This window comes from Pelophylax lessonae, assembly GCF_965119305.1.
Source record: "Pelophylax lessonae genome assembly, chromosome: 10".
NCBI classification, from domain to species: Eukaryota; Metazoa; Chordata; class Amphibia; order Anura; family Ranidae; genus Pelophylax; species Pelophylax lessonae.
This window is the reverse complement of record NC_138777.1, coordinates 21,948,613-21,963,742: the sequence shown is the minus strand read 5'-3', so window position 1 is coordinate 21,963,742 and position 15,130 is coordinate 21,948,613. Positions and strand designations below refer to the sequence as shown.

General features: G+C 43.8%; 1 protein-coding gene across 1 annotated transcript in view; it reads left to right on the top strand.

Moving 5' to 3' along the window:
- The window catches only part of LOC309565583 (receptor-type tyrosine-protein phosphatase beta-like), a 285,362-nt gene that overhangs the window by 238,573 nt on the left and 31,659 nt on the right, over positions 1-15,130 (top strand). The window contains exons 30-32 of the mRNA XM_082270537.1: positions 36-332; positions 6,820-6,957; positions 13,635-13,851. Coding sequence (XP_082126663.1) covers positions 36-332; positions 6,820-6,957; positions 13,635-13,851 — 652 coding nt within the window. The remainder of the gene's footprint in view (positions 1-35; positions 333-6,819; positions 6,958-13,634; positions 13,852-15,130) is intronic.

The following is a 15,130-nucleotide window of genomic DNA, read 5'->3' as shown; positions in this document are numbered from 1 at the left end:
TGATGCAGTTTACATTTCTATTATTTTCTTCTTAGTTCCAGAGGCCGTGTCTGGACTTAATGTGATTGCGGTCACTTCATACAATATTTCATTGGAATGGACATGTCCAGTAGGAATATTTAACTACTTCTCAGTAACCTATGGAACCCAACTTACAAATTCAGTAACCAATGGAACCCAACTTAAAATCAGTCAATGCGATGCTAATGGAATTCACAGATACACTATAGAAGGTTTAAGTCCCTTCACCATTTACAACATCACAGTAAGCACCTTGTCATGTGAAAGAGCCAGTGAAGGGGTAAAGATACAGAACATGACTTCTGAAGCAGGTGAGTATATCCTGCTCTTTAGCTTAACACTTGTAATGGTAGAATTGAAAAAATTTTTTGTACATTTGGTAAAGTTAAAATCAGTTTTTAGCATCAGGTTCCCTTTTACATCTACTGGTCACACAAGCTTGTGGGTGGGGCTTTCTCGCCCTGCACATGGGGGAACCTTCATCAATGCCTGGGACCAGATGCAGACTGCGGTCATGTGAAGAAACTAGGTAACCATCAACTAGTGCAGCAATTATTCCCTCCCACATATATGTGCATTTACATAAAAGTGTTTGAAACACATTTATGCAACTGCAATTAAATCTCAACCATGTGTGACTACTTGGTCTAAATTATACCAAAGTAATGACCAATTCAATCAATGTAATGTTGTAAACACATGTGAACAATAAATATAATAAAATATTTTTAAACTTGACTGTTTGTCCCTAACCCCTTGGCTGTCGGCGGCTCTTTAAGGGGTTTGCTATGCCGGGAGGCTGGGCAGGACTTATGGCCACATGACCACTGTGATTGGCTGTCACTGCGGTCACATGATCTGAAAGGTCCCCATCGCAAACGGCGATTGGGAACTTTCCGTGAGCCGGCGGTCACTGCATCAGGAGCACGCAAGGTGGGCGCTCTTGGCACAGCACTGTCTGCGCTATTGCATGAAAATATGCGGCCACGCGGCACTAAGGCCCAGCCGCCGAGAGGCCGCATATTTGCGTACCCTCGGCGACCAAAAGGTTAAAGAGGAGCTCCAGTCATTTTGGTGTTTATTTAAAGGTCATTAGCTACAAAAAAGTATAGCTGCTGACTTTCAAAAGACACACACTTACCTGTCACAGGGTCCAGTGATGTGGTCACCCGAACCGTCACTTCTCTCCCTCTCACCCGCAAACTGTCACAGCCGGGTGCGCACTGCACATGCACAAGTCGCGCTGTGCATGTTGAATGGTCTGGCAATCTTCTGGGACCTGTGATAAGTCCCAAAAGACTGCAGGGAGGGAGGGGGAGAGACGAACTTCCGCTTGGATCGCCTAGACCACATATGTCAAACACAAGGCCCGATAGGCCGAATCCGGCCTGCCAGGCCTTGTCATGTGGCCCACCCATCCAACTTTGCTGCAGGATCATGGCAGAACTCTATTCCAGCACCTCCGGCTATCACCCTCCCACTTCTTACTGTCACTTCTGTGTTTACAAGAAAATGCTTTGCTTTCAGGTGTAATAGATCCCTTATGGCAAGGACAGCTCTCCAAAATATGAGTGAGAACGATCTCCTTACAGAGCATCGTCACCTGCACAGGGAGGTATAACAGAGCCAAATACATGGGTAGTTGAGAAAACCGCCTACACAGAGAGAAGAAGGAGAGAGTAGAGATGCAAGGAAGCTTTGAGGGTTTGGTGTTGTACATTGTGGATAGCACACTCCAAAACTCTGCAGTCTGTACACAGCACACTCCTGAACTCTGCAGTCTGTACACAACGCACTCCTGAACTCTGTACACAGTGCGCCCCTGAACCCTGAACTCTGTACACAACAAACCCCTGAACTCTGCACTCTGTATACTGCGCGCTTCCTAACTCTGCACTCTGTACACAGCTCACCCCTGCACTCTGCACTCTGTACAGTGCACCCCTAAACTATGCACTATGTACAGAGCACACCCTTAAACCATGTACTCTGTACACAGTGCACCCTTGAACTGCTGAACTCTGCACTCTGTATACAGCGCACTCCTGAACTCTGCACTCTGTACACAGCACACCCCTGAACTCTGCACTCTGTATACAGCGCACCCCGAACTCTGCACTCTGTACACAGCGTATCCCTAAACCCTGTACTCTGTACACAGCGCACCCCTGAACTCTGCACTCTGTACATAAGGCACCCCTAAACCCTGTACTCTGTACACAGTGCTCCCCTGATCTCTGCACTCTATACACAGCGCACTTCTAAACCCCGATCTCTGTACACCCTGAAGTCTGCACCCTGTACGTAGCTTACTCCTGAATATTAAAAGAGTAGATATATAGTCTTACAGCAATAATCAGGCTTTGGGGGCAACCATACTGCTAATGCGGCCTTTAATGAAATTTAGTTTGACACTCCTGGCCTAGGCGATCTAAGCAGAAGTGGGAGCAGGTACCTGCCCAAAAAATTACATGTTAAATTTGGCAGGGAAGGGGTGTAGGAGTGCTTAAAGCGGAACTTCTCCTTTTGGGTGGAGCTCCACTTTAATAACACTGTTTGATTGTGAAAGTTCAAAATATTGTTTTTTTTTTTAATTTTTCCTTCACCATTTAACGTACACGTGTTACCGCCAGTGCTGTAACTACCACATCTGGCACCCAGGGCTGATCATTTTTTGCACCCCCCTACTTCCAAGAAAAGTGGTATGTGTTAATATAGTGTGGGTGTGGTCAGATTGAACCAACAATGTGAGGGGTTTAAAGGGACATATGCTTTAATGACTGTGCCACAAGCAAGTATGTAACAGACCTCAGTACATTCATTTTAATAAAATAAAACTTTTCTATTACTTTAATTTATTACTCTAATATACTTTTCTATACACAGCCTGCGCTAACGAAGAATGTAATCTACTTAGTATGCAGTAGTCAGGAGTATGAAATGTACAACAGCGAGGGGAATTTATCAAAACCGGTGAAGTCAGAATCTGTAGCAGCTGCTCATGGCAACCAATCAGCTTCTATCTTCAGCTTGTTAAGTTAAGCTTTGAAAATGAAAGCTTTGAGCTGATTGGTTGCCATGCACAGCTGCTCCAGATTCTGGCTTCTCTAGTTTTGAAAATTCCTATAAAGTCTCATTCAGACAGGCGCTGAGACACGTCCTGTATGCTGAGCCACTTTTTGCTGCATCTGCATCCACCTCAGAGCTTCACCCGTAGAAGTAGGTGCACAGATCCAAATGCAGACACTGTGCATTCAGATATGTGTATCCCTTTCTGCCCACATGTCAAGTTTTGACATGAGACTATGTCCATGATGCTGTCTGAATTGACTTTGATTGGACTGCCTGCACTGGGATGCACAGAACACCTGTGCATCCCCATGTGGTACTCGGCCATCACACAGTGCATGGACACATATGCTCCATGTGAATGAGGCCTAATTGTCACGTGGGTTGGATAGCAGGAAAGGGGAGATCAGGTATTTAATAAATTTGTCACACAACCTGTTTCTCTACTCCTGTTTGGCATTACTTGTGACAGATGTTGAATGTCCCCATTTATATTGTGAACTCACCGACTTCAAGATCACCCTCCAGGGCCCAGGCAGGCTCTTCCTCAACCCAGGCTTTAGGTTCAGGCTATTTCTCCCTTAATCTGGCAGGTCCTTCAGGAACCCTCTTTCCTAGTCCGGGCCTTCACAATTCCCCTCTTCTAGTCCAGAACCTCCAGACACCTGCTGTCCTAATCTGGGACCTTCAGACACCCCCTCACCTAGACCACTATCTCTTTTGTACCCCCTCTTTCCAGGGCCTTTGCCACAACAAACCCCTTTTCCTAGTCAAGGGCCTCCTCTGCACCCCCTCTCCTAGTCCAGGGCCTCCTCTACACCCCCCCTCCTAGTCCAAGGCCTCCTCTGTACCCCCTCTCCTAGTCCAAGGCCTCCCCTGCAGCCCCAAGCTCAAGACCTCCTTTGCACCCCGCCCCTTCTAATCCAGGTCCTTTGCCACAACAACCCCCCTTTTCAAGTCCAGGGCCTCCCCTGCACTTCTGTCTTGGTTCAGGGCCTCCTCTGCACCCCCTCCTAATCCAGGGTGTTTGCCACACCAACCCTTTTCTAGTCCAGGGCCTCCTCTGCACCCCCCCCCCAGTCCAGGGCCTCCTCTGCACCCCCCCAGTCCAGGGCCCTCTCTGCACCCCTCAATCTTTTGCCAAACCAACCCCCTTTTCAAGTCCAAGGACTCCTCTGCACGACCCCCCCCCCATCAAGTTCCTTCTCTGCACCCCCCACTTTCCTAGTCCTGGGCCATCTGCACACCCCCCCCCCCCCCCCCATAGTTCTATCAAATGCCCTCCAGTTCTAGGCAGGCTTTTCCATGCAAACCTGTACTGTAGTTGGGATGCCTCCCTCAGAAAAGGTGCTGTTTGGGCACTAGGAGTGAGACCTCACAGTGCTCCAGCACTGCGCTGGGGCTGCCGCCAGCACTGGGTGCTGTCGCTCTAAGGGGGCCTCTGCTGCCCAATTAAGTCTAATGGACAGGTGTCGCACACAGCATAGTTCAGTGAATACCAGAGAATAAAATATAAGTAGGGAGACTGCATAGCACAGTAGCGCTGAATCTCTCCGCTCCTTCCGCCCGCCTGCCCGTTAAAACAGCATTCCAGAGTGACGCTGCAGCTACTTTTGCTTAGCAACATAGCAACAGTAGCTAAAGCGTAGCTCAGGAATGCTTTTCTACCGGGCAGGCGGGCGGAAGGAGCTGAGAGATTCAGCGCTACTGTGCTATGCAGTCTCCCTCCTATTTGTTTCTCTGGTATTCACTGAATTATGCAGGTGGGGCGGTGCCCCTCTAGATGCAGCACCCGTGGCGTACGTCGCCCCTGCCCCCCCTGTTTTGGCCCTGGTTACTGCCACCATCAAATGTGTTCTCACCTTCACAGAACAAGCTCACTAATTGAATTTGGATAAACTCATCTATATTTAGAAATTAATTTGGAGAAGAGGAGACAATTCTCCGAAAGAGAAAGGATTAAATTAATCAAGAGTAATTGTGACAACTCTAGGTTGAACTATTAGGAAACGCTTGGGGTCGTAAGTCCATCTATTGGAGAACATAAAGTGCATTTATCTAAATCCAATTAATGAGCTTTCTCCGTGAAGGTGAGAACACATTTGATGGTGGCGGTAACACTTGTATGTTAAATGGAGACGGAACGATTTTAAATAACAATATATCAAACTTTCACAATTGAACACTGTGATTAAGGACATACACAAAGTCAAGTTTAAAAAGACTTTACTGTATTTATTTTTCACATATGTTTACAGCATGACACTGATTGAACTGTTTACTACTTTGGTTATACTTTAGACCAAGTGGTCACACAAGGTTGAGGTTTAATTGTAGTTGCATATATAACTGCATTTCACATACTTTTATGTAAATGCACATATATGGGGCGGTAATAAGCACTACATCAGTTGATGGTTACTTTGTTTGCAACATACTATCTGACATTAAGGCAGTTCCCCAACTTAGAGATGAGCTATCACACTGTGTGCAGTAAAAGTGCCAAATTCATCTGAATGAAAGTACTGTTCTGTGTCACTACACACTGCCACTTGAGGTATGTTGCATAAAGAGGGATGCTGCTGAGCTTGCACCCTCTCCACCAGTCCAGTGTACCTCTGTTTTTCCACTCCCAGTAACAGAATGGGGTCATGCCGTGCACACAGCATGGACCTCATGTGTGCACTGATTAATCTAGCCAAAGTCAGGCAGATCCTGATTCTTACTGACCTACAGGTCCACTTTATTTAGGTGTCCAAACATATTTTGCCTAAATATCACATGGAATCCTGAAACTGTCAATTCACTATACGGTTTTGCAGTATTTACCGCAAAACGCTGAAAACGTTAGGTAAATAACGCATTAACAGGCTTCAACTCAATTCACAGAAGGAAATAAATATTTAAATGCATGCCATAATTAACGTTCCAGGCATGCGGTATTTGAGCAATGTGTATGATTTTAACTGGTTGTTAAGGTTCGGGCGTCCACCGGTATCCTTAACAACCAGTAACTGTCATGGTTGTTAGGAAACGGGTGGCTGCCTCGTACTTAACAACAGATGAGTCATTAGCTGTCAGTGGGGTTTCGCAAAGCACCTCCCCCTGTGTCCTGGTATGGTTCAGGAGTGGGGGGTGCCGCTTGCCCCCCCCCCCCTTTTCCTCCTAGCCTGCTGAGCTGCATGCTCAGATAAGGGCCTGGTATGGATTGGGGAGGGGGAAAGGCATTTTTTTTCTGTGATTTTTTTAATGCCGGTAGTTCTTTTCTTTACATTCAGCTGTCTGCAGGGAACCCTGCTGACAGCTGATGACTCATTGGTTGTTAAGGACGCAGCGGCCGCCTGCTCTCTAACAACCAGCTATATAATAATGGATGTTAAGGACGCCGGCAACTGCTGGTGTTAAATTACCACAAGCTTTAACTTCTAAAGTACCGCATTGCTTCATAAAATAATGCATGTGGTATTTTAGTAGCAGTTTTCTGTGAATGCCCAAAACATTTTAGAAAAACACTGAGCAGTATTTTACGGCATTTCTCAAAGTGGTAGATACCGATTTGTGAATGGAGTCTGGAATGAATAAGAAAATCTATCTGGTGCCAGAGAAAAATTTGAACATACAAAATGCATTTATTTCCATACTTTTGGAAAGCTTTAATGAACTTGAGCAAATACAACAAGATGATGCTACAGATAAATAAATTATTTGTTTTTGCCTCCTTTCTTTCAGCCCCACCTGCACCAAACAGCAGCACCGTGGTGGAAATAAAACCGATTTCTTATAATCAGCTTTCTTACACTTTCAAATTGCTCGATGCAGTAAATGGGCGAGTCGGCACATATGCCGTGATTGTAACAACTGATGATGGTATGGTAAACATTTTTTTTTTTTTTTTGGAGTAGGGAGAACATATTTAAACAAAATGAAACCTGATCTAATAAAGTTGCAGGTATACAGCCACCAGCAATAATCATTGTGTTCTGCAAGAAAGGCTCTCCGCTGTCAGAACACAATAGTGCTGCAGTAGGGAAACCCCCATCAACACGTTCAGAATCGTGCAATTTTCTTTCCTGTAATCCGATCGTATCATCTATGGCTTGCCTAAATCTCCAAACTTGATGGACAGAAATATAAAAACTTTAGCAGTTAAAACCGCTACTTTTATATGTACAAGGGTTCTTCAAAAATTTTCCACACTTGTTTTATCTCAATTAAATATAAAAAAGTGCAGATACTTTTTGAAGACCCCTATGGATTACATCTGTGCATGTCACTTTTTGTGTAATTACCAAAATTGTGATTACAAATTAAATAAATTAGAGTGTTTTAGAGCTCTTTCACACTGGCAGTAATGCAGTAATGCTAAATGCCCTCTGAAAAGTGATCCGTGGTTGATAGTTTTTTTTTTTTTTTGGGGGGGTCGGTATAGCCTAGGCTGTCTACTGACACAAATTTTTTTTTTGCTATTTTTTTTAGTTGCCAAATGGCAATTTTACATTGTGGTACTGTGTCACAACTGCAAGCCAAGCATTCGGCTTGCAGTTGTGATGTGGCCCCGTTGACCTCAATGGGCAAATTTGACAGGTGGTGCTGCTTGTCAAACTTTGCAGTCCAAGTTAAAAATGCTGTGAGGGCATAGCTGCCCATGTTAAAGAGCCCTTAGGAATCTAAAGCCTACAGCTAACAGGAGCTATTTAAAAATAATTTCCTCTTCCCTACTAAAGTGAAATTGTAAAGAGATTTCATTGATCCCTGAGTTCTTTCTGGTGCTTCTGGAGTATTCTCTCTTGGTTCCAGGAGTGCATGCTTCTGACCCCCCTTACTCTCTAATTAGAAGGTCTGTGACCCTGTGCTGGGCAAATCTAAGGCCCATTCCCAATGATGTAGTGACTCAGGGTGCTGTATATTCTGTGTGCTTCTATATGCAGTCACTCTAACTCTGGCCATGCCTAGTCCACAGAGATTTTTCTCTGAATCTCATGCAACACCTTCTCCCCTCTCAGCCTCGGTTCATAATATGAACCGCACAAAAATGCAGGTGATAAATTATTTTCATATAAAAACTGTTGATCGAATCCAACAGGATTTATTGATGAGATAGATGTTTTGAGTACACATACAGACAAAAGCCATGATGCTTTAAAATTAATTCTTGACCTGTCGTTGGTTTTATTGGGAGGAATAGTGCCCCATCGTTGGTATCAGTGGGGGGAATAGTGCTCCATCATTGGTATCATTGGGAGGAATAGTGCCCCATCATTGGTATCATTGGGAGGAATAGTGCCCCATCGTTGGTATCATTGGGAGGAATAGTGCACCATAGTTAGTATAATTGTAAGAAATAGTGCCCCATCTTTGGGATCATTGGGAGAAATAGTGCTTTACTGTTGGTGTCATTAAGAGGAATGGTGCCCCATTATTGGTATCATTGGGAGGAATAGTGCCCCATCATTGGTATCAGTGGAAGGAATAGTTCCTCCATCGCCGGTATCCTTTCTGAGGAATAGTGCCCCATCTTTGGTGTCAATGGAAGGAATAGTGCCCCATAGTTGGTATCAGTGTGAGGAATAGTGCTCCATTGTTGTTATCATTGGGAGGAATAGTGCCCCATCGTCGGTATCAGTGTGAGAAATAGTGCCTCATCATTGGTATCATTGGGAGGAATAGTGCTCCATCGTTGGTATCATTGGGAGGAATAGTGCCCCATCATCTGTATCATTGGGAAGAATAGTGGCCCATATTGGTATCATCGAGAGGAATAATGCTCCATTGTTGGTATTATTGGGAGCAATAGTAGTGCCCCATCGGCGGTATCATTTGGAGGTATGGTGCCCCATCGTTGGTATCAGTGGAAGGAATAGTGCCTCATCATTGGTATCATTGGGAGGAATAGTTTTCCATCAGTGGTATCAATGGGAAGAATAGTACCCCATCATTGGTATCTTCGGGAGGAATAGTGCCCCATCATTGGTATCTTTGGGAGGAATAGTATCCCATTATTGGTATCAATGGGAAGAATAGTACCCCATAATTGGTATCATTGGGAGGAAGAGTATCTCATCATTAGTATCAGTGGGAAGAATAGTATCCCATCATTGGTATCAGTGGAGGAATAGTGCCCCATTAATGATGTCAGTTGGCAGAATAGTGTCTCAAATCAGTGGGGGGAATAGTGGATCAAGGCCAAATAAAGGCAAGCAAAGGGCTACATCGGACCCTTGGGCCCTCGAGTCACAGTTTGAAAACCACTGGTTTACAATAACACAGTTCTGAAAAATTAACTGTTAGTTAAAATAGGTGCAATTACTGTATATGGCTACAATCACCATGGGGGAGATTTACCAAGACTGGAGCACAGAGAATCTGGTGCAACTGTGCAAAGTAACTAATCAGCTTCTAGGTTTTATTGTCAAAGCTTAAAGGATAAGTTCACCTTTGAAAACATGTTACGTGTTCCACCCATTTTAAGGGTACCTGTACCATGGTCCCGCTCCTTCAGCTGCTCCCTGAATCACCGCCTCCCTGTGTCAACAGGCCGGGGATCTTCTCCCCGCACCTGCTGTGACTATTTGAAAAGAGCCCACACATCTTCATCATCCATTCACAGAGTTCTGAGAATGGGAAAACTACAACTACCGTCAGCCTTTGTGTCTGCCGGCTTGTAGTTCTTGATGAACTACCAGGGCACTGTTAAGCACTCTAGGTCAGGGGTTCCAAAACTGTGGGTCGGGACCCAATGGTGGGTCACGAGCTGCGTTTGAGTGGGTCGCGCTTAGCCGGAAATCACTGAGAGCAGGCTCACTTAAATTGTGCTGTGCAAGCCCGCGCAAATTACAGAGAGCCAGAGCAGTCAAATCCTGATGGATTCAGGACCCCGCCCACGCAGTTTACGGAGGCTGGTCTGCATTTCCCATGAGGAGAATACTTGCATCAGTGAGTACGTATGTGGGCTTTTATGTAGGATAGTCATGGAGACTCTGAGTAAGGTGGGCTGGGCCCTGGAGAGGGCAAACAGGGGCTTCACCTTCACTGTGGACCACTGGGAGAGGAAGGAGGGTGAGTGCCATATAGCCTGCTGATCACTGTCCTGGGGTGGTTGATTTCTGTCGTCTGCTTGCCTTATACTGTCTATGAGGGTGCTGATTTCTTACAACGGCACTTATATGTACAAAAATAAAGTAAGTGATTGGCGCTGCCAAACGTAAGGCCTTTAATAACCAAAGTAAATGTACTGGTGGTGGTGGATTAATATCTATTATAATACATAGGGTGGGTTAATTATGAAATAAATTGATGGTGTAGTGCAAAGTAAAAAATGTGTAGCTGAAAATATAAGTGGGGAACTCTTTAGTGTGAAAAATTATATAGTACAAATAAATGTGTAATGTATCCAAAAAATAGGGGGGTTGTGCTCCCTTAATGCATAAAACCAAAGAGTGCTATGTCTGGCAAGTATATATTTATCTGTATAAGGTTGTATATAGGATATTAATCGTCACATTACTGGTTTTTGCACCTTGTTAACTACACTTGCCAGACATAGCACTCTTTGGTTTTATGCATTAAGGGAGCACAACCCCCCTATTTTTTGGATACATTACATTCTCATGAATATTTATATATACTTTCTATTTGCACATTTTTGCTTTGTTGCACTTTTTTATTATACCTGTCAGATACAACACACTGCTATATCATATTTACATTTTGAGGAAGCACATTTCCTATTTTTTGATACATTGTACGTTTTTTTTCAATAATATACACATTTATTTGTACCATATAATTTTTCACACTAAAGAGTTCCCCACTTATATTTTCAGCTACACATTTTTTACTTTGCACTACACCATCAATTTATTTCATAATTAACCCACCCTATGTATTATAATAGATATTAATCCACCACCACCAGTACATTTACTTTGGTTATTAAAGGCCTTACGTTTGGCAGCGCCAATCACTTACTTTATTTTTGTACATACATTCGATACATCCCTTATTGGGTTGTATCTTTTTAGTGGGCTGCAGCCAGCGTTTGGTTTTTGGTTTTAGAGTTTTCTATCCTAAGCGCGCATTTGTTGGTTTTTATTTAGAACGGCACTTATATGCCACAGGTTTCTGACCCTTCAATAGAACATCTGGCAAGCATATTCAATAATAAATTGAAAAGTAGTAAATTTACATTTTTAATTTAACATCCCCTCCCTTTAAAATATGCATTATTATTATTATTTGCATTTATGTAGCGCCAACAAATTCTGTAGCGCTTTTCAATATTCAATTACAAGCAAGTGGGTCCCGAAAAATAACTGTTTTCAGAAGTGGGTCTCGGCCCAAAAAAGTTTGGGAAGCCCTGCTCTAGGTAGTTCATTAATGCATCCCGTCAGAGAGTAACTTCCTGCCTGTACAATGTACAAGCAGACAGCTTACACTGACAGTCTGCAAGAGCCCTGCACTGCACCCACAATCTGCTTATCGTGGGTGCAATTCTTTCCAGGCTCCTACTTAAAAAAAATAGTAAATGCACATTTTTTTACCTGCAAAAAAAATGTGCATTTATTATGTTTTTATGGGTGAATATATCCTTTAATTGAACAAGCTGAAGTTAGAAGATGATTGTTAGAAGATTCTGTCTGCACCAGTTTTAGTAAATCTCCCCCCATGTGTACAACCATCCGTGCATATCATGAATATTATCTCTATATGTTCAAATATGTCATGTAAATGTATAATTGCTGATATTGTTTAAATTATATCTATTGTTGTTTAGGACCTGGTTCACACTGCTGTGACTTCTCATGTGACTTTTTGCGACACAGAAATTTGCATGGCAAGTCAAAGCACATTAATTGCAATAGGTGCTTTGTATACTCCATTAATTTAAAACAAAATAGTTCTTGCACTACATTTCTGCGTTTTCCTTGCAACATGAGTGCCACGGATGGAATGTTAAAATCACAACAGCCACAAAAAAGTCACTTCCTTGTCCTATCTTTGCAACTTTGGCTGCAACTTCAGAGGGTTTTGTAAGTTCAATATTATGTCACACTCAGTATTGTTTAGATTGACTAAAGTTGCAAAACATCAAAGTCGCATTGACGTTGCTTCAAGTTACAAGCAAGTCGCAATGCAAGTCGCTCAATTTTGGGGTCACACCAGTGTGAACCGAGCCTTAAAATGTATCCCTGCTTCCTTACAGATATTATGTGTGCCTAAATAAACTACTTTAGCCCCGGAAGGATTTGCCCCCTTTCTGACCAGGCCCTATTTTGCGATTCGGCACTGCGTCACTTTAACGGACAATTGCACGGTCGTGCAACGCTGTGCCAAAACAAAATGTACATCCTTTTTTTCCCCACAAATAGAGATTTATTTTGGTGGTATTTGATCACCTGTGCGATTTTTATTTTTTGCGCTATAAACTTTTGGAAAAAAATAAAAACAATATTTTTCACATTCTGCTATACAAAATTCTCAAAAAAATGTAAAAATCAAAATTTTTTTAACATTTTAGGCCAATTTGTTTTCTGCTACGCAAAAATCGCAATGCGCATTTTTTTATTGGTTTGCGTAAAAGTTATTGCGTCTACTAACTACAGGAAAGATTTATGTCATTTTTATTTTTTTTGTTACTAGTAATGGTGCCGATCTGCGATTTTTTGCGGGACTGCGACATTAAGGTGGACAGATCGGACCCCTAACTGACATTCTTGACACTTTTGGGGTGACCGGTGACATTACTACAGTAATCAGGGCTCAAAATATGCGCTGTTACTGTAATAATGACACTGGCAGGGAAAGGGTTAATACTGGAGGGGATCAAGGGGTTAAATGTATGCCTAATGCTTACTGACTTACTGTGTGTATATATGTGTGTGTGTGTCACAGAGATCGCAGTTTCAGCATAGCTGATCTGTCCCTGCCTGTCAGTGAGAAGATCCGCCTGCTTTGTTTACATAAGCAGGCGGGTCTTCTCTCCATTTACCGGACGATCGTGGGAGGAAGGCAGCAATCGCACAGCCCGACTCCCGCTGTGTCTAAACCCCTTCCCCTCCAGTCACATAGTACTACCTGACTGGACCCAGGGGAGCCGCACTGCCGCAGTAATATTACTGTGGGCAGTTGGCAAGTGGTTAACATATTCTAAGTGGCAAAAAGTTTGTGGACACCTGGCCATCAAATTTATGTGAGCTTATTGGACATCTCATTCCAAACCAATGGGCATTAATATAGGGTAACCCCACCTTTGTGGATATAACAGCCTTCTGGGAAGGCTTTTCACAAGATTTTGAACTGTGTCTGTGGAAACCTTTGCCAATTCAGCCGAAAAAAAAAAAAGCATTTGTGAGTTCAGGTATCGATGTTGGATGAGAAGACCTGGTTCTCCATCAGGGTTCAATTCATTCCAAAGGTGTTTAGTGGGAGGGAGTGGATTACCAGGTGGACTTCTTTATCATGGAGTTTCCTTCTTTTTGTTTATGTATAGATCAAAGGTATCCTCCTTATAGTTTGTTTGACTGTGCTTTTTTATCTTCTTTCAGCTGTAGGCAGCAGTCCACCAAAAGACGTTTTATCCAAGACCTACAACGATTTTATCAGTAAAAGTTCCTCATCCTATGTAGCCTTGTTCACAAACGTAACAAGTGCCAGGCAGGCGAGGGAGCTGAGGGTTCCTGGAACACATACTGTGATAATTGGAGATGGTATTACACAGAATCCTTATTATAATGCCCCCCTGAAAGCAGTAACAACCTACTGGTAATGATATATTTTATTTCATTTTTGATTCCAAAGATTTTGTGTTTTAATCTATCCAAGTAGCTGCTTTTCAGTAACATTCAGCTTATATTGTAATAACAACACAAGCAAAAATAGGTATCATAACACATTTGTTTACAATAAAATAATGTATCTGCAGGCTTTCTTTTAGCGAGAACTTGGTGGAGCTCCGTTACACCACCTCTGGCTCAGGCCCTCTGCTCCCTGCTCATCACTAACACTTGTACACACAGAAGTTCGGCTTTTGTGTTTACAAGTGACAGGTTGTCTCACAACGGGTCTTACAGACCTGTTCTCCTAGGTGGCTCCCACTGAGTGCAGGATGGGGACAATGAAGATGCAGGTGCCCCGGGGGGGAAGTGCAGATGCACTCCACTGGTTGATCTCCCTGCAAGGAAATCGGAGCCACCTACAGTGTGAGGGAAGGTACTGGAGCGAGCTGGGTTCTTCGGCTTAAAGCGGAGTTCCGGGCACAAAATCAATATTTTTTTTTTGTGCCCCTCCGCTAGTTAGACATCACCTGAAAAGGAATTGGATAGTTAGGTTTTTTTTTTTTTGTTTACTCACCTTGTAATTGAAGATCGTAAATACTCACCTCAGAGTACTTCCTCCCTCAGCGCCGCGGCTCACCCGTCACTTCCTGTCTCGCGATGATTCCTGGGAGCTGAACGTCATCGCTCCCAGGAATCAATGCAACGGCACCGCCCCGCTCGTCACTTCCGGGCGACGCCGCATTCCCCTGCTAAACAGCTTCTGGGCATGCCCAGAAGCTGTGGAGGAATGCGGTGCCGCACTGGAAGTGACGAGAGGGGCGGGTGCAGGCGCATTCTGGGACAAGAAGACGTGGAAGAAGACACAGAAGAGGACCGCGCCGGCTTCAGCTGCCCACAAGAGAGATGGAAACGCTGTGGAAGAAATTTTATAAGTAAGTATTTCTTCTAAAAGGTAAGTGCGAACCGGGACAGATCAGAGGCTAGCCATTGTGGAATGTGCTAGCCCTGACTGTCCCGGGGGTATGTTTATTGAAAAATGACTTCTGTGCCCAGAACTCCGCTTTAATACAACAACAAAAGTATGACATGTGAAAGATGGTGGAGCTTTAAAGGAGAAGGCAGAAGATGGAGGCAGTGGAGGGGGAGGAGGCATGCAGAGGTCAGAGCTGAAGAGGTGCGAAGGTGAGATGTGGATTGGGGATGCAGAGGTAAGCAGCTGTGAAGCACACCCCTGAACTCTGCACCCCTGAACTCTGCACTCATGT